This window comes from Symphodus melops, assembly GCF_947650265.1.
Source record: "Symphodus melops genome assembly, chromosome: 2".
Taxonomy (NCBI): Eukaryota; Metazoa; Chordata; class Actinopteri; order Labriformes; family Labridae; genus Symphodus; species Symphodus melops.
Window position 1 is genome coordinate 22160502 of NC_136692.1, and position 19599 is coordinate 22180100.

Sequence of the window (19599 nt, forward strand, 5' to 3'; positions counted from 1 at the left end):
CTCATCAGTGCTCTCCGTTTAAGATTTGAATGAATGCATTATGGTGACCAGATGATAGAGAAGGCCTGCCTGGCTTACCGATGTCACTCTAAAATCAACATATGTTTGTTTGTTATTATTGAAGTCTGATCTTAGGAGGTTCAAACAACATTACACAGAGGCTAATAGTAGAGTTCATTGGACTGCTTTGAATCAAGATCATTCTCAGCACCCCCTCTCCTCTCCTCTCCTCTTTAATATTCTGCCAGTCTGATTCATTATTGTGCTTTGTAATCGTAGCAACTGCTGTGTCTCTCTGGGGAATTCAGGAATGAATCTGACTGACAGCAGGCTCTTTGCAATTTTACTGAAACTCCATTCCCTACTGGAGCAGCACAAGCAGCAGGCTTTAATGGAGGGGGAAAAAAAAAACGCACTCAAATAGGTATCATCTCCACGTTTCTCATAACACTGTGAAGTAGTCTTTAAATCCAAATGGGAGTTCTGCCACAGTTGTGGGTGGGTGCCTCTGTTCCCTCTGAGAGAAATGTTTGAAAATCCTGGGCACATGAATGCAGCTTTCACATTTATAAAAAAAATAAGGAAACACGAGTGAAGTCCTGCACATGCTGTAATATTCTTCTTGAAGGCAGATTTGGTAGTTACGAGCGATGATGGATTCATGTGGAGATTCTGGGGACTAGGCTGGCTAACAGGCTCATTCCCACTGCTAAATTATTAAAGCCCATGGGTTCAGGAACATCCACATGTTTTTTTCTCTCGTCATATTTTATTTCATGGTAGTTATCGGGAGAGAATTAATTATTAACAGTGCAGGGTCCCAAGACATTTTCCAATGGTTCATTTTTGTCAGCAGCTCTGTATGATTGGTTAACCTTCCCTTGTTCTAATGCCAGAGGTTTCTCTCCGGCGCAGAGTAACTATGTGTATACAGTACCATATACAAGCCTCTACACTTTCTGCTTTTCTTTTTTTCCTGTAGGGTGTGATATCGCTTCCTTTTTCATCACAGCAAAATAAATATCATTTGACATGAATCCTGCAAAGTCCCAGTAGTCTTTAGTCTGTTTGTTTACCCATTACATTGTCAGCGCTATGCTTTTATCTGCTATATTATTTGCCTGCCTCAGAGAGCATTTTCCCTTTATCTTCTCCAATACAGATCGACTGACTACGGCTCCACATATGAGAGAATGAATGACAAAGTAGGATTCAAGACTGTTCTGAGCTACCTGTATGTCTGCCCAACTAACAAGAGAAAGGTAAGATGTTTTACTCAATGTCCCCATTCTGTCAAAATACACCAGATCAATGAAACACCTTGCCATAAATGTTTTATATTATAATGATCAGTAAACTCTTTAATAGTGGCCTCTAATGATCTGGACTGCAGAGAGAAACAGACTGCTTGAAAACAGGCTTAAAGAGGAGACATACCTTTATCTGCAGTTTCCTCATTTCATCTTATTTTAGTTTGTTTTTTTTTCCAGCTCTGTTCTGATTTGCTGATGATGTTTGCCTTAAATGCAAACTCTCAGCTATAAACCTGTTTAGCTTTTGGACTGTTATTAACTTTATGCGGTAAACACTCACCTCTAATTGGTAGCACAGTGTCTATTTATCCCCATCAACTCACGTCTAAAAAGTAGTTCTGTCTCTTTGCAGCCCATTGCATAAGAACCCACTAGGATGGTCATAATTGTTTTTGACACTCGTCAAATCTTGAGGTGTTACCAGGTAAAATGATGAATGGATTTCAGCTTAAAAAGCGCTTTTCTTGTCTTATGACTATGCAACACACGTTTGCATTTGCATGTGTGCATGTCACACCTGTCCATTCATATCCATTCACACACTGATGCCAGGTGTGTGAATGGAATGATTTAATGAGCCATTCGCGGTTTCACTGTACCGGCCGTGTGTACTTAGACTTGCATGGCTTAATCTTTGAGACAAGCATATGCTCCTGGCAGGATCAACCAGGCAGCCCATGAAGCAGACACCGGCAGCGGGGACGCTCGCCCTGCGGCGCTGGGCATGGGTTAGGTGGGTGCTCGGGGAGGTGCGAACTGAGGCACCCTCAGAAAAAAACGGATTGTTAAATGAATTTAACGATATATCTCAATAACGAATCAATCACGTTGAGTAATATAAAACATCTCCATGAATTCCCCCTTATCTCATTGTTTTTATTATTATTATTATATTTATCATCTATTATTTAACAGTTTCCTGTAGCTTATCAGCTGACATCCTTGTGAATGTGTTTATTTATGACATTGTCTAACTTTAGAAAAAAAAAAAATATTCTGAACAAAATTTCTGTTCAAGACAGATAAACTCAAAGCATGCTTTTGCAAAATATGTTTCCAAATGTCGAATATTAAGGATGTAAAGTATCAAAAAGGTGTAAGCATATCCACCTGCAAGTCATCTGCCAACGTGTCTTATCTGACCAAGAATTCTGTCAACAACATCTTGTTTATTTGACATTTAAAGAATAGAGCTAATCGAACAGACTTCATTTACTCCCATCTGCTTCAGTTTTATGTCAACTTAATTTAATGAAGAGATTGTAAAAGAAACCATCTTAACCTCTCCTGTATTAAAATTCACATTAGATCAATTGACCTGTGGAGGTTAAGGATCCTTTAACAGATGATACTCATTCCTGCATCATACGCTTCAGAGATGCATGTACAGGACATGTTTTAAGTCCCCACTCTGTGATTCACTACTGCAGAATCAAGCAGTTTGACAGACACGTATTTGTTGACCTTGAGGTCAGAGGGCTGTGAGATGCTCGGTTGAAGTTGGAGTCTAGTCTCCAGAGGCATCTGCCAAAAGCCTTTTCCATATCCATATATTTCTTGTCAATTTTGTTTTAGTGCCAAGATAAGCACACAAGAAAATAACATTCGGCACATTATTATAATTTCCCCAGCTCTAGTTAATTATAAGAAACTGTGGATATGGTGGATGGGAAGCTTATACTGCATTGAACTGATCTGTTACTCTGGTAACGCAGGACCCATACACATTATAATTTACAAAGAAATTGAAATGGTGTTTGAAGGCAATTAGATGCAGTAAAGTGTGACTAGTAGCAGCCTCTGTTCATCACAAACAAGTCTTTTTTTAAGTCGGTAGATCCTACAAAACTAATGTGAACAGGAGAGAACTGCTGACCTACAGCTTCAACACAAATCTTCCTCTTAATTAACAGGGGTTTTTTTTCAACGGTTTACTATTTTTATATTATTATTATTTTTATATTATTATTATTTTATATTTTTATATTACCTTTCCCATTGTAAACCCATTTGGGTTTACAGTGTAGTACTGTTTTAAAATAAATGTAGCATTCATTTCAAAATAAAAGCCTCAGAAATTGCTTGCGTAAAAATTACAAGAGATGTTCTTTTACACTTTCATGAATCACTTCACACATTCGGCAATATGTTTACAAAGTCTTTTAAAACATAACAAGACCAATAGACACCTGTAGATAGTGTCCACAAACATAATGTCAGGCCTTCCTTTCATTGAATATGAATAAACAAGTAGTTTGATCATCTTTAATGTGCTTGTTTGTTTTGTTATCGCTCAAGAATACAAATTAACATGAACGAGAGGATATAAAAGACTGGTCTTCACTAATTCAAGGACCTAAGAACTATTCTGGTTCCTTTGAAAATGTTTGCACATTATTAGAAACAACAAGTCATGCCTGACCATTCATAGAGTTGAAAACGTCCTAAATGTGTTGCAAGCCTTTAGAAAAAAAAAAACTTTTTCAAATTAATTTCAAATAATGTGTTCATTGTGGTCGAAATGTCATGTCGGATAATTGTTGTTTAATAAAAAGAAAGAAAGTGGACAATGCTGCTAGAAAATAAAAGCTGACTCCAGCGTGCAATGATGACATGCTGGGAGTCGTGACAGTGCTGGAGTTCATTTGTTTCACTTTCCCAAGGCCGAGCCAAGGTACTGACCCCGAATGTGTTTGCATGGCGTGGAAGTTAATAGGATCCCACGTTGTTGGGAGAAACCATGTCAGAGTGAGGAACATATCATAGCTGCAGCTGATTACTCCTTATGACTCACTCTTTTTGCCTTCTTTATATTGAGAAAATGTAATTCCACATTAAGGGCATAGCAGGAATAGTTCCTCCGGTTCTTTGTATTTGCTGCTGACCTGACACACTTTCTCTTATGTGCTTTCAGTTATGTAAGATTAAACCAAGATGCGAAAAATAGAATTCACACGCTTCACACATAAAACACAGGATGTTAACAACAACAATCCAGTGTTTGAGTCCACACATGACGTAGTAAACATACAAGATGAAAGGCTGCTATATTTGGTAGAAAGTAGGAGGCGAATCTGCTTGAAATTCCCATTTTATGCCCTTTTCGGGGGTTCATATATAATTTACATTTCTACTAAAGTACGTTCACAATTGCTTATGTTTAAAAAAAAAAGTGTCTGTTTTCATGTACTGCTGCTCCATGCAGGCTCTCTCCTCTGCCTGTATTTCCAATGCTCACAATCCCCCATGAAGAGAAAAGAAAGGGGGGTCTCCACTTAATTATCTTAATTGGTCAGTCGTTTGGCTTTGTTCTCAGATATGTCCCGCCCCTTTTACCATATTGGAAATGCTACAGTCAGTCTGAGGGGAGCTTGTACTCGTACAGAGAGTCAAAAGGTTTGGATCAGGGACATCATGAGTTTGAGGTGTCACTAAATGAATTAAATAAATGTATCAACGTCCTGGCCATGGGCCGAAATTGCCAAGTCTCCCTTCAATCTCCGTTCAAATAGATGCTCAGAATGCACCTGACAATTTGCACATCTGAGTTAATCATTTTCTGTGCACCCGATAGACCATCTTTATGATCTTAAACATAACACATAAATTAAAGCTTGACTTTGTCTTGGTCCAGGCTGCGCTTGAATCAGTCCTCCACTCTGGACCCTCAAGAGCTTACAGAAGTGATTTAAAAAGAGGCCAGTTAAAGAAATTGTTCTCAAGTGAAGGTCCAATGCATTTTAACAACAAGAAACAAATAACAGGAAATTCCAACTACTAGAAGAGTCTTAGCCATCATTTGGACTGCTAGATTCCAAAGAATAATCTCTCATGATAAATACAAGCAGTACAAGAACACAGCTACTTTTTTCGTTAGGTAAGGATCTAATTGGAATGCTTTTGAATACATTTCCTCATTTGGACGTTTGGAAACATTTGAAAACATTTGTTTGAAAGACATGAAACAGAGGGGCAGGAAGAAAGCCTTAGAGTCATGTTCTAGGTCGTTCTTTTTCCATTCTTTGACCCAAGTTAACATTTAAACGACAGGTTTAAATACACTGTAGATTCAGTATCCTGCATTTACAGTAATTTTATTTCTCGGTGTCATGCTGCAGATGCACAGAACAGAAAACAGACCCACAACTTAAAAAGCAAACCCGCAAACAGAATTAAAAGTTTCTACAGATGCATTAAGCATGGTATAAAGCACACATCCAGTGTGGGTTAATCAAATCTTTAGCGTTTCAGTGCATCTTTTTGTTCAAATGTAACAAGTGGACCAGTCAAATCACTCTGTTACGTTGCGAAAGGGCAAACATTCAGCGCACAGAGACACAAAACCTGTGACAGAGATGTGACCCATGCACAGATAATCACCCTCTCAAAGACAAATACAACTTCATAATGACATTTGTAAAATCACTGAGTAGCTTCTGTGCTTCAACCATTCGACCGCATTGGTCACTGCAACGCTGATCATGCGCCGTGATGCAGCCTGGAGACACGCAAGGTGCGCTACATCATAAAAGAAACTGAGAATACCAATGTGTCAAAATGTACAGCAATGTGTGAGAGCTTCAACCAGACAGTTGAGATTAGACTACCTGTAATCCACTGTTGACTTTGAGTGGATTTATTGATCCACACGTCAGTGAAAGTGATATGCGCGTTTTGAACCAAAAAAAAACCAGCTGCCTCATCTCAGTGCTTTGTGAGCTCATGAAAGGGAACTCTTCTTCAGTTACATATATTTGCACATTTTGACGACCTCCCTGTACTGTTTGCACTGTTTTTCCTTTTCTGTTTTTAATACAAGAGCTGCTATATTTTTTTATTTCGTTGTGCTCTAAAGAGGAACAATGACAACAAAAGAATTCTGATTCTGATTTCACAACCTATTTTAAGGACAGTTAAGCAATGCTCACTAAAGAAGATGTAGGCCTACATATGTGAACAATTTGCACATCAAAGTAGAGTAGAGAAGTAAGGAATTGGTTTAATGCCATGAAGAAAGTTATAGATTATATTAAATATGGACTTTATGAAGCAGCTGATGTAATTAAGCATTCATTAATGCATGTCTGAGTTTGATTGACCCAAGTTCAGCTCAATAATACTGTAGGCTGACGCGTTCTTGTGAGGGAAGCGTCATCTACTGGCAACACTCTGCAATTACATAGGTGTGTTTACAGTGCAATGTATGCAAAGAGGGGGGCTCTCTCTTTGCCTTGGAACTGCATAAGAAGTGTCCGCCTGACAGCTGACTGGCTACTGCCCTAAAGGGAAAATCCTGGTGGCTGGAACTGTAATGCTACTTTCCTTTTTTTCTTTTTTGTCAACAAGGTTGAAACCTTACTAAATGATAACAACATGAAAATTAATCAGCCTTGGGATCTCTGTTTGATATTTTTTTGATAAATGTTTCACCAAAACAAATGTCTTAAAGTTGAAATGTATAAACCAAATAAAGAAAGCTAAACCATATTCTCTTTGGGTGCCTTTTATTGATGTTTTACAAGACAAATGACCACCTCGAAGGACAATAAAGATAAACTTGATTTAATTTTACTGTAACCGAGATTCTGTAACAATCCCAGGAGAAAATTTAACTCTCATGGTTGATCTCGAGCTCTGCCCACAGGTCCATTCCCCCCATGCACCTTATCCCTTATTGAGTTATATTCATTTGCCTTCCATGAGATGGATGAAAGTTTGCCTGGCTCCACTCCCGCATTTCTTTGAAGCCTCTGAGCGAACTTGTTTACACACACACACACACACACACACACACACAAGAGCAGTGTGGATGTCCAATCAGTCACCGTCAGATAAAATCGTCTGCCGCTCTTATTCCTATCAACCTCAATAAAGGTTTCATTATAAGTCTTCTGCGGCTATACTTGAAGCATATGTAGACTTGTAAGTGTAAGTTCTGACCTTTTCCCAATGTCACATTTTACATTTCAATGATAGTAATGACATTTAGAGCAGAGCCACAGAAAATGACACCTCCCATGATTCTTCTCAGCTGTATTTTGATGTCATTCCTCTGAGCTCGGTGTGCTCTTAGAGCTTGAGCGATTTGATTGAACGGCTGCCGGATTAGGTTAATTTGAAAATAAAGACATGCACATTTAAAATGCCATTGAGGAAGCAAGACAGTGAAAACATGATAGCTAAATGGGGTGATTAAGTCCTGATCCATGGTTAATGAACATATTGCCGCGACAACTCTCTGTTAAAGCCTCCCGTCAAAAGCAGACTAAGCTCAATTGATCCGACGTGGCGTGATTCATGTGCTGCAGGGTGTCTCTCCCCCTGCCTGTCTGATCCATACCTCCACTTACCCCATGATCCGACAACTACCCGCTTCCTATCTCTCCTCTACAGCATATGCACAGCTCTCAACATCAGGTTTATAAAACGGCGCGGTTATCGCCCCAACCTCTATTGATTCTGTATTGCTACTCTCCTCACACAGGCTGAGTGGATGCTGTGGGGGAAATCTTAATCACCTCCTTGCTAATGCTATCGGTCACTTTGATTTTGGAAGTGAGTAATTATTGTTTGTGGTTGAGTGTTTTAGTAGGCAGGAGAGGAATTGGCCGCTACTCCTTTTCCCACCTTTGTATTGGCTTGGAATTGGTTCTGGGTTCTGTTTGATTGCAGAGGCGTCAGACAGAAACTGGCTCGTTACGATAATGTATAAGGTTGGGGAATAAAGTGGCTGTTTTCACACTTCTCTGATGGGAAATTAGTCATGTGAAGCTGACGTTACTTGTCAGACACTTTTTCCTAAAGAGCCCATTTCTGGGCTGATGTTTACGGAAATGTTAAGATTAAAAACACAGCAGCTGAAGGATATAGTTACAAAAGTAAAACATGAAATGCTCAAAGAGAAAGCAAGGCTGTATTTAAATATGAAACACATGATCATCCATTTATACAAGGCTTTTCTGCTTTTGTTAACTAAAAGCACTGACAGCTGACTCACAATAAGGCTCTGCATAATGTAATTTACCTTTCATAATAGACTGTGCTGCTCACTATAATAATATAGAGTATGATTACTGCTTAAAAACAGCAAATTACATTTGACAACCCTCAAAGACACTGGCAGATATCAGGAGGCCTTGGCATTACACAGTGACAGGTAATGAATGGCAAGATCTGCAAGCGTGGACCAATGAGATATCCAGGTGGCGAATTTTCCGCCTGTTTATTGGTGCTTAATGAAAAACAATTTATCTAAATCACCACCAGGGAGGGTTCAGAGTAAAGCTGTGGAAAGGGGGGGCTAACATTTCTGTCAGTGACAAATGCCCTGCTGTTTTTTCCAATCCAAATTGAATTGACGTGAAAGAACACATCCATTTTGTGCCACAAGCTCCTGCTGTTCACACCTCCACCACCAAAGCCTCAGTGAGAAGTGGGTGCTGTAGTTTTATCCAAATAAAAAAAAAGAACACAAAATAAACAATTGCAACCTAGTTTAACAAAACAGCTAATGATCTTTTATAATGTGACAAGGATTCATATTGATTCATAAAGGACCCAGTACACTGACTTACCACCAGTTAAAGGAAGTGTGCATCACTTTCTTTCTGCTAGTTACATTGTGATTATGTCTTCCATGTGTCATAATGTGATGACATAAATTTTTGTGATGTCAGTTCTGTCACCTGAAAAAATTTACGTTTTTATCTGAGGGCCTCCTGTAACAACCTTCATAGCGATGAAGATACTTCAATGTTCACTGCATCCATTACTCGAAGGCTCAGTGGTTAGAGACAACTATTCTCTGCACATAACAAGTCAGAACCTTCCATGTAGTTTACAGACCAATGTTTGAATTTCCACTTTACCTTTTAGTGCAACAGACATGCACCAGTCGATCAATGCTGATAATGGTGTTGGATTCATTAAAAAACACAGACAATGTATATTTCATATGAAGTGAATTGAAAGGCAGAAGGACATTTTATTTAGGAACAATGTTTTCAATAGTCTGTTTCAAAAGAATACAACGTTCTTTAAATATATTACACACCTATTCAAATATAGCTTCTTTAGTCAAGGAGAAATTTCCTGTGACTATTTTATCTGCTTCCACAAAGACTCTAAATGTCGTTAGCAAAAAGGACTATGTCTTGTGGAATTCCTGTTCTTATTGAATTTTGTAATAACTCTGATAGCTCTGCTGGAAATATTCCAAGCATGAAATTAAGGCTTCTACCTCTGTGACACTAGTTACATTTGAAATCAAATTTCCCTTGAAGGAGATATGTTAAGAAATAATGTGCAGAAAGAACTAAAGTTGAAAAAGAAGATAACAATCTAAAAAAGCAAAATCATGCATGGCTGCACAAACCCTTGTTGGTACCAGGATTAAATTGTCACTAGACCAAGGGTTCCCAAACATTTTACCTCGCATACACTACTTCTGACTGAAAAGAAGCTGAGCTCCCCCAAGACCCTTGTAAAAAAAATACTGTAGTGTTAAAAAATGTAAATATATTTAAATCTAAGTAAATAACATGAATTTCAAGTTGAGCTAACTAAGTAGCCTTAGTCTTTTGTTCTCACATTTCATTCATTCTTGTTGTTTATGAGTGCAAATCACGTTTCTACAACCTCAGAGCACACAGAGTCTCCACCCCTGAGTTACTTTATCTTGCCTCACCCCAAAGGGTTCTTAAATCCCAGGTTAGGAACCAATGCACAAGACTAGACTCTAAGCAACCAATTTAACTCCATGAAGTTTCATGAAGAAAAATGCCTTCAGGATTTCCCAACACACCAACCTTGATCTTATTCATGACACGAGTGCACAGGAAGAGCCACATGGCCAAGACAACATGAGTCACACTTGTGAAATGAAGTTGTTGGAGGCCATGTTTGCCAAACAGATGCCTGACATCTTCCAAAGAGCAAGGCCTTTTTTTTGCTGACACTGCTCCTACCTTCTAACATTGTTTTCTCCTCTCATCTCCCAATCTTTACTCCATCTCACCCTTAAAATCCTCCCCTCCTTTTTCTTCAAAAACCCTTTCTCTACCTTTCGTTCTCTATCTTTCTCTCCGCTCTCACAGATTATGGTGTTGACAGATCCTGAGTTTGAGAGCAGCGTGCTCATCAGCTCTGATGAGGGGGCCAGTTTCCAGAAGTACCGCCTCACGTTCTTTGTGCTGAGCCTTTTATTCCACCCCTCTAAGGAGGACTGGGCGTTAGCCTACAGTCACGACCAGAAGGTGAGATTGTCTTTGCTGCCTTTTCTCTGCTCTTCACAATAGGCTGCGTGTGACCATTTCTACCTTTGTGATGAATACTGTTCACATTTAAAAGGTAGTAGTTTTCATCATCTCGGTAAATTATCTGATGGAAGTGTAGTAAATCTCCTGCTTAAGTTGAAGCTTGTGAAATTATTACAATTTGAAACAATAAAGAAAGAATAGTGCCATCATTTAATATTACTAAATAGAGATGAATTTGAATTAAAATCTCTTAATTTTCTGATCTGCCCTGGACTAGAACCTGAAGCTTTAAATAGAGGACATCATCAGATTAGATGTGTCCCAACATATGCAATGTCAAGAGATTTGCAAGCTACAGTATCAAAGTAGCAACAAATAACTGGCACAACAGCGAGAAGTCTACATGAGAGTTATTGCATATCCATTCGTTAATAATAATCTTCCACACCAAAACCAATTATTTGGGCAAAAGATCAAAAAAAACTTTTTTTGAAGAAGAGCTCAGCATTTCTGGAAAATGTTCCATTTAAAGTACTTACATTTTGAAAATTTGAATAGACAGTTTTCTTAGCCTGTTTGGATATTTAAGATTTAGCATTGTACTCATTGGATCCCGATGATTGCTGGTTTGAGACCCAGCCTTCAACCGTACAGTATAATGCAGCATGTTCTAAGTGGCATGATTTTTTTTATGAAACCTTTCTCGAATAATTTACAAAGTTGGTTCCCTGTAGAATTTGCATATGCCAATCTGAATGACTGTGTGAGTGCAAAGACTTTATATGTTCAAAACAAAAGTCAAGAGAAATAGAGTGGTGAGTGTGGCACTAGACTGATGGACATCCACAATGCTGCAAGCCCCATGCAAGCCATTACAGTACAGCTCCCAGTAATGTGTTTATTTTCCCTGGCATGTTTTTTTTGGATTGGCCCTCTTTGTTTTGAACAGAACACATTGAGCCATTATCTGAGACAGGGCTGTTGCAGTATTTGAGCTACAGCTTTTGTTTCAGATGTAATGGTATATACTACATCAGCTTAAAAAACATCACTCCCTAAAACTAATTCTTAGCCTCCCGTTTTCCTTATCACTATTCATCCTGTTGTCACCTTGTTTAACTCACAACATGGAGCTCTGCATGCTATCTTCACACAGTGAAAAGAGATTGTCGCCAGCTAAGGTCTGCCATTAAGGTCAATGTCTATGACCCAAGAGCAACATAAATCCCTCTGTGTGTGTGTGGGGGGGGGGGGGATGACGACTTTGATCCGGTGAATGTGTGTTCGTCATCGAATGACACTTGACCCCCTAACCCAAGTCCAAGCTAGCTAACTTTTTCCCCAAAAGAATAGTTATTTCCACTTACCTTGGTAAGCGCATCAAGCAGTGTGATGTGCAGTGTGACGATTTACTGGTATTTCTCCGTTTGCCGGTAGGGGGCGCTAATTTAGGAAACGCTCCTATGGGTCGTACCACGTGACAGATGACCTGCGGTCGTATAGGTTGGAGGACTTGTTGGTTTACATCGATGTAATAAGGGATTGGTTGAATATTATGTGTTAATAACATGTTTCAGCACTTTAGGAAACAAGGCCAATTAATGCCTATTTAGGATCCACTTTGTTTGGTAGAAGAAAAAAAAAAGACACGTACAGTAGCATAAAGAGCAAAAACAAAAGTCCTATAAAGACAGCAGTTGTGAACAATTGATTGGTCTGACAAACCCAAGACTTAAACACAGCAGACTCGGATGAGTCCTGTATGACGTCGGCATTGAGCTTTTGACTTCTTGCAAAAAGTCTACTTCACTTTCTGTGTAAAACTAACCGAGCCGTTTATCCTCGTATCCAACTGTTTTTTTTGTCACATGACTAATGCCATGTAGCTTTGCAAACTGTGTTTACTTATTTCAACCCTATAGCTACATGCTTTTACATGTATTTAACAAAACCTCACCTAGTGACAAAGTCAGTCACTTGTTACTTGCTGTTTTTAGTGCAGTCATGATTCAATTCAAATTCAATAAAAAAAAAAAACATATTTGCAATTCAAATGATGATGACGTATAATGCAGTGTACATATGTGACATCACTGAAAATGATACTTACTACAACCTTTGCTGCAAGCTTGTTCTTAACTAAACCAAGACATTTTTTGTGCCAAGATGTAACTACACAGTCTTTATGTGGAAATATAACCTATAACTGGAACTATTTTGTAACTTTATGAGAGGATATTGTGTAGTATTTCGCACAAACAAACTTTGCTTAGTTCTTAATGCAACATATTATCTTAATGCACATCATTTCAGATAACTATGTGCAAAAAACAACAAACTTTGGTGCAAAGAGTTTATGGTCATTTTCTGCACTTGTGCCTCTAAGATCCAAAGAATAAATGTACAACAGGCATTAGACCCTTTTTTAGGATTAATGCCATATTTCATAGATGTGTCTTACTTACTGAATGCTCCAAGTCCTGTTCATTTATTATGATGATTGGCTAAATAAAGAACATTCCCTCTCTGTAACGTCTCGTCTTTTTATTAACCTTATTTTATTTTACATATCACCCATTCTGAAACAGGAGGCAAAAAAGTCAGAAAGATCAGAACTTTCATTTGAGCTCTATTACTTTGCATTAGAAGTCAGCATGAAAATTCAGCTGCTGCTATTTTAGACTGCAGGACTGACTATCAGGATGAACACAGTAGCCAGGTTCAAGAACTTTAAATCCCTGTGAAGTCCGGGGAGGAGTGTAGTTTAAAGAGCAGTGCTGTGAGCCTTCAGCCAAAGTTCGGGCAAAAAACATAAAATTATTCATATGGATCGCAACGAGTAAAAGCTACTCATCTGTCATAGCTTTTACATAACCTCAAAACAGTCCCCAAATATTAATTAAAAACATGCCTTAGCAGCTTGCATTATCTTTCAAAATTACAGCGTACACAAAATATGAGGTGTGCCTGGCTGGCTCATAAGATAGACTCCCAGGATCAATGACTGTAAGAGTTATTGATCTCACTGATTAAATACATCTCAGTCATGAAAGTGGGATATACATCAAGCAGCAGAGTAGAAAGATCAAGAAGCTGGAGGTGGTTCTGACTTAATAAAGATTTGGCAAATCAACATTTACAAGGTAGTCCAGGTCAGTGCATGAAATGAAGATTACAGGCATTATAACTAATGTGGCTATAATTTGAATAATCACAAGCACAATTTGCTATCTGAAGCATCAAGCCCAGGCATGATTGCGACCTCAGCTGAACCTAATTTAATTTTGCTCCATAACCCAACCCCTTCAACTGTTATTGCAGATAAAGCACATATTCTTCATCTAGTTAGTTAAAAGAAGTTCACACTGATATTATTGGTTGTTTAATTCCACCTGCAGCCTAGATGCTTCATCTCCACGTTTGAGCCTGCAGCGAGAAGCTTTAATATGCTCATTTTCAGCTTGTAACCTGCTAATAGTTTTCAGACTGGGTCGCTCTGAATTTAATCAGCTGTAAGTTGGTGCTTAACTGTGGTTAAATGCAGCCCTAAGGACCTAACTTTAAAGGCACGAGTGAAACTCTTTAGTGAGGCATCAAAACCATGTCAGGACTAATAGGTGTGAGTGAGATATTTGTTGTAAATCTTGATTCTCTTTTATTTTGTACTTTTCAAAAAATTAACATTCAGGTCAGTCCCCCTACTTTACTAAATGAAGGTATTTTTAGATTAAGAACTCTTGGTGACCTTTACAGGCTCAAATCTCGTCTGTGAGTTTTTTGTGGAGACAATTACTCATTGATGTAGTCCCAAGTTGGCTACTGAGAACAAGACCAATGTTACTGCTGCCAAGTGAGTGAGTTATGTAAACGGGCAGACACGGAAGAAGCACAGGAAAGCAGCTCTACACGTACAATGAAAAGGACTTGTCTTAATTTATTCCCTGTAAACTGTCTGAGCTCCCAGTTTGGCTCAGGCATCTTGCCAAAAACACTTTTTTTTTCCTATGTGACCAAAGCCCAGACAGAAACAGGTTCCACTTTCCTTACGCTCTGCCACTGCCATTTTTTAAAACTACAATATTTCTTATAGTTTGTTACAGATAGCATGTTAGGGTTACTGCAGCAATACCCTAAAAAACACACAAAGAGGTTGAAAATGTCTGAATGGACATGATACGTCTTGTGCTGCTGACACCTCAGCAAACTTGAAAGACAAGGCCGTCACTCTCTAATGGACTATGTAGCGATTAGTTCATCCTGTAATTGCATCACAAAGAGACAAAGGGTACAGTGCTGCACTGCCATCAAACATTGTTTGTAATCAGCTAATTCCTAATGAGAGTATCTGACCCATTACAGAGTGGCATATTTTTTCAGTGACTATTTGTCCTTGATAATAATTGTCGTAATTACCACCATTAGGACTTCTACAATGCTGCTTTTTGTAGTTCTTAGAGAGGGCGCCAACATTCTAGCATTGCATTTTAATAATATATTTGTGATTGAAACAGAATGCATTGTGTTTGTCCTTGTAAACATATACTGTAGATACTGTACAGCTGTAATAAAAAAAAAAAAAAAGTAAAATTGAAGGACTCTTAATATAATTGTAAAAATGGTGGTTTTTTAAATAAAATAAACTAAGTTAAAAAATAAGAAAAAAGAAAAGGGAATGCAAGGGAAGGGAATCACATGAACAGCGAGGAGGCTAAGAGGGAAAATAGAGCTTGGCAAAGTAGCAACTACTCCTGAATAGACTTTGGGGTTGCAGCACAGGCTTTTTAAATCTCTTCAATATGATGCAGATCACCTGAAAACTACACACAAACTGATATTAAAAGTCCCATAGTCTGCTTTTTCTGGATTTATACTTTATTACTGTTTTCCAGGTGTCTTGCATGTTTAGGCAAATCTATTTGCAAAAATGTAAAGTCCACGGAATCGTGGCTTATCCTACCTCCTTCTGTTAGCAGTAGCAATAGCCGCATGAAACGCTCGGTCCCTAGCCCTCCTCGTTGAAAATGGTTTTGTGACATCCGACAAAGGCTTCACTGATCCAAGCCCATTGGCTCACTGTAGCAAGCACAAGCTCCCCTTGGACTGACTGTAGCATTCCCAAAACGGTAAAAGGGATGGGACATATTCAAGAGCAAAGCCCAACAAAGTTCTGGCCAATTACGAGAGAGCTGATTGGCCGACCAATCAGGTCAAACTTGGCTCACGTTTGTGAATCTACTTTAGTGGACACATAGATTAGATATATGAACCCCTAAACGGGCATAATATGGGACGTTTAAGATAAAACCCATTTCAGATTGTAACCCTAACCCTAAAAACTGTTCTTGCTAGTGTTTACATAGTGGAGAATCCTTCACCTAAGAGTAAACAAAAGTGCAGACAGTTTCAATGTGGCTGGGTCATTAATGCTGGGGTTTGGGAAGTGAAAAGGCAGTCATAATATTCTTAAGTGAACACAATATTTAATGGCAGGATTAGGATAATTCTGTTTCTCGAGAGACACCAGAGTGTCTACAATCATTAATCCACAATCTCCTCCTCTTGGTAAGTCTCCTCAGTTTATTCTGAAGAAGCACAACCTTAGCTTGCCTTCCTGTCAGTAAGTGCATCCAATTGAAAAACACACTTTTCATTTAAAAAATAAAAAATAAACCTGTTGAAAACATCTATAGGAGGAAACAGAGGCTGCTATCTCATCTGTATAGAGTTTAGCAGGAGGGCGAGGTGGGTGGTTTCATGTGTGATGTCATTTGAAAGCTAAAAAATAACATCCTACGCTTCTCAAAATGGATCATCAACACTTTTGTGCTTACTCAGTATACAGTAATATGTCATATTATTGGTTAGAATGTATAGGCTTTATTTCAACATGGCTAAATGCAAACTCTCATGTTTGTAAACTGTTTAAATAAAGCTGAAGGGAATTTGTGAAGTATAATGTTCCACAATCTAAAAGTCACATTTGTTATTAAGTTATCCATCTCACACACAACAGCAGTTTGTCAATCTTGTACTCCTTCTCACCCACTGCAAATACTCTGTAGTTAGGCAAGAGATGATCTCTGGGCAGAGCACACAGGAAGGGCTCTGCCCTGACGAACACTGATATCAATACAATATGTATTGAGATCAGGAGGACAATTTAAAAGGCGAAGAGGCACTCTCTTTGGGCACTGTCATTCGCTGTATTGTAACACTACACATAAAAGTGACCGGACAGTTTTGTGCTGGGTTGCAATGCATTCAGGAAAAGACTTGAATTGAGTTGAGCATGTGATTAAAATTAGCTTTTTAGATCTGAGAACAAATCTCCAATTAGGTTGGAGGAAATATGTTAAGTTCAGCAGATATGTATCCTTATCTTAGACTTCATGTTGGAACTACAGGAGATTTCTAGAGATTAAGGGAAAAACCTCTCAGAAGAAATATGTTTTCTGAAAATGTGCTACAGGCTGAGATAGACTTAGTTGATGATTACTAAAATCTGAAGTAGGCTATTCATCAAATGGGGACCAATAACCTAGAATGTGTCTCTAAAGGTCCTTGTTCACCAAGGTCATAGTAATTCTAAGTTTATACCAACAGGAATTGGTTAATGTTCATTAAGACATCATTGAAAAGGCTTCTTCAGACCTGACTTTTGGATTGAAATGAAAGTTTTAATATCCATGCATACAAAATGTTATGGGACCACAATTCAATTTAATTCAGTTTATGGCAACACATCTCATTTGTTTTGAAACATGTAATTTGTAAGCTAGGGATCATGAATGTTTTCATAGAAATCTATTAAATAGCTGTTAGATGTTACTGTGTGACCAGTATTTGAGAAAAAGGCAAGCAATACACTCTTAACGTGGAGCCAATATATTCCCAATGACAGCATCAGGGTAACAAAACTGGACACGGCTATTTACGCAGCTATTTTTACTATACTTGGTTCAATGCACCTTTTAAAGTCCAGTCTTGAGGGAGAATGTATGACTGACATAACTTTATTCCATGCGCATGTTTTAAAAATGTGATTGTCAGGCGCCTGCCACAACTGAACACTGGTCTGCCTCCTGTATAGTCACACATAATCAAAAGGCGTATTTTATATTTCCTGCTAGTCTGTGGCATTCTGACCAGCCCGCAACACAATTTGAGCAGTGACAATTGAAATTCCCCCCGCTTGCATTTCCTTTGAACCCAAAGCAGCAAACAACCAAACTTGCACTTTGGGGAAACAAAGAGAGCCACCAGGGTATACTTTCACAATGCAAGCGTTGAGTTTAACGAGGACAGGGGCTTTATTGGTTCAGCTCTAACCTCATAAAGAGTCATCCACAAGGAACTGTAGTGCATATTCACACTGCAGCACAATTACATTACCCTAAGATGGTACACAGCAGTGCCTAGGTCCAGGCAAACATTTCATTTGTGTGTTTGTGTTTCCACTAGAGGAGAGGTAATCCATTAAGGCTGAGGCTGCTTTAACTGGAAGCTGGTGACTCAGTGGCTACAGAACTATATTACTAAATCTGAACCCCGACACATATGGGACTCAACTAAAGCTCTCTATGGCCCTGAGTTGGCAGCCCGGTGCAGACAGAGGATTAATGTCATTAGTCAGGTGATGGATGGCTAAGAGCCACACAGTAATAATACAATAGATCATGACTAAATGGTCAGAGAGGGAGCTGTCCTTGGCAGTTTAATTCCAGGAGGTAGAATTAACCGTAGTATTAAAAAGAAGAAAAAAAACAAAACATTGGCAGCTTGGATGGTGTTATAATCAGTTTAGTAAAAAGCATAGTCGCAAACAAACAGACCCAATCAAAAGAGTAATTGCAGGATGATTAAAGGACTTGAAAAGTTCGTCATATGAATTCAAAAGAAAACAAGTGCCAACAGGTCAAGCATGGCCTTGATTGTAGGGTGCCTGGTATGATGAAACGGGGAACGGAGCTCTGAAATCAAAGGGAAATTATGGATACAGTGAAACACTGACAGCGACATGGCAAGAAGAGGCAGCACAGATGGAGTAACACGTTCTTATGGAATTGCAGATATGTATTGTCACTCTGTTGTCAAAACAGCAGATGGAGGTGGCCTGCTAAGCTGAAAGTGTACTTTGTCAATAGAAAGGAGAAGAAACTTTTCTGCTGGTTGACAACTTTAGCAACGGTTGACCTTGAAATAGCATTGAGTTCATAGGAATAGAGCAACTATTGGACAGTGCTCTTACCTCTCAAACAAAAAGGCCTCATGACTCTAAAGGTTAAGACCAAGATTTAAGGCAGCTGTTGTGTTGATGAACACCTGTGACTGTTTTAATTCCAGACCAATAGGATGTTTTGTTGAGTAATTTACCACTTACATAGTATCACTTTGTTAGTATGCAGGAATCAGATGTGTTGTGTGGTGGTGGTCAAGTTTGATGTATGCAAAACTTTAGCTGAAACTTTTCACCGGCAGATTTTACAGAAAGGGATGATGTTGTCTTGAATGACTCCCTGGTCATTCTAAAATCCATCCAAACTGGCAATTTTAACTTTTTTTTCTTTTTTGGATACAAAGCTTCACTGCAGCTACTTCTGCCTTGGTAAATATAATGCAGTGTAACTTAACAAGGACCACCCGTATACAACAGCTGGTGTCACTCTTTACTGAATTGAATGTCTCCGCCCACTTTTTGTGACAGAGAACAGAAACAAGCCATGTAGCAGGGTCTTTAGGATTAATTAACTGTGAAATCTTAAACCGGGGTTAATTGTTAAACGGGTTAACCGCTTCATCTTTTCTTGTGACTGTGGGAACAGCAACTTACAGACTCAGCAATGGAAAAATAACATGTTGTTCTCTGTTGTCACATTTTTGACAGTTACATTAGTAGAAGGCTCCAGAAGAAGGATACATCAAAAAAAAAAAGAAAAAGAAACTGTAAACTTTTCCATGAGTTGTTAAAGTGTGAGTATGGAGAAAGCATGGAATTAGAAACCAACATCTAACAACACAAATATATCTTT

At 38.6% G+C, this 19599-nt stretch overlaps 1 protein-coding gene across 2 annotated transcripts in view; it reads left to right on the forward strand.

The window, feature by feature from the left end:
• Positions 1-19599, forward strand: part of sorcs3a (sortilin related VPS10 domain containing receptor 3a) — a 215332-nt gene that overhangs the window by 106628 nt on the left and 89105 nt on the right. Inside the window, exons 3-4 of one of the 2 annotated variants that reach the window (XM_079337755.1) lie at positions 1163-1262; positions 10409-10567. In XM_079337755.1, coding sequence (XP_079193881.1) covers positions 1163-1262; positions 10409-10567 — 259 coding nt within the window. The remainder of the gene's footprint in view (positions 1-1162; positions 1263-10408; positions 10568-19599) is intronic. The other variant, XM_079337756.1, reaches the window with a different exon arrangement.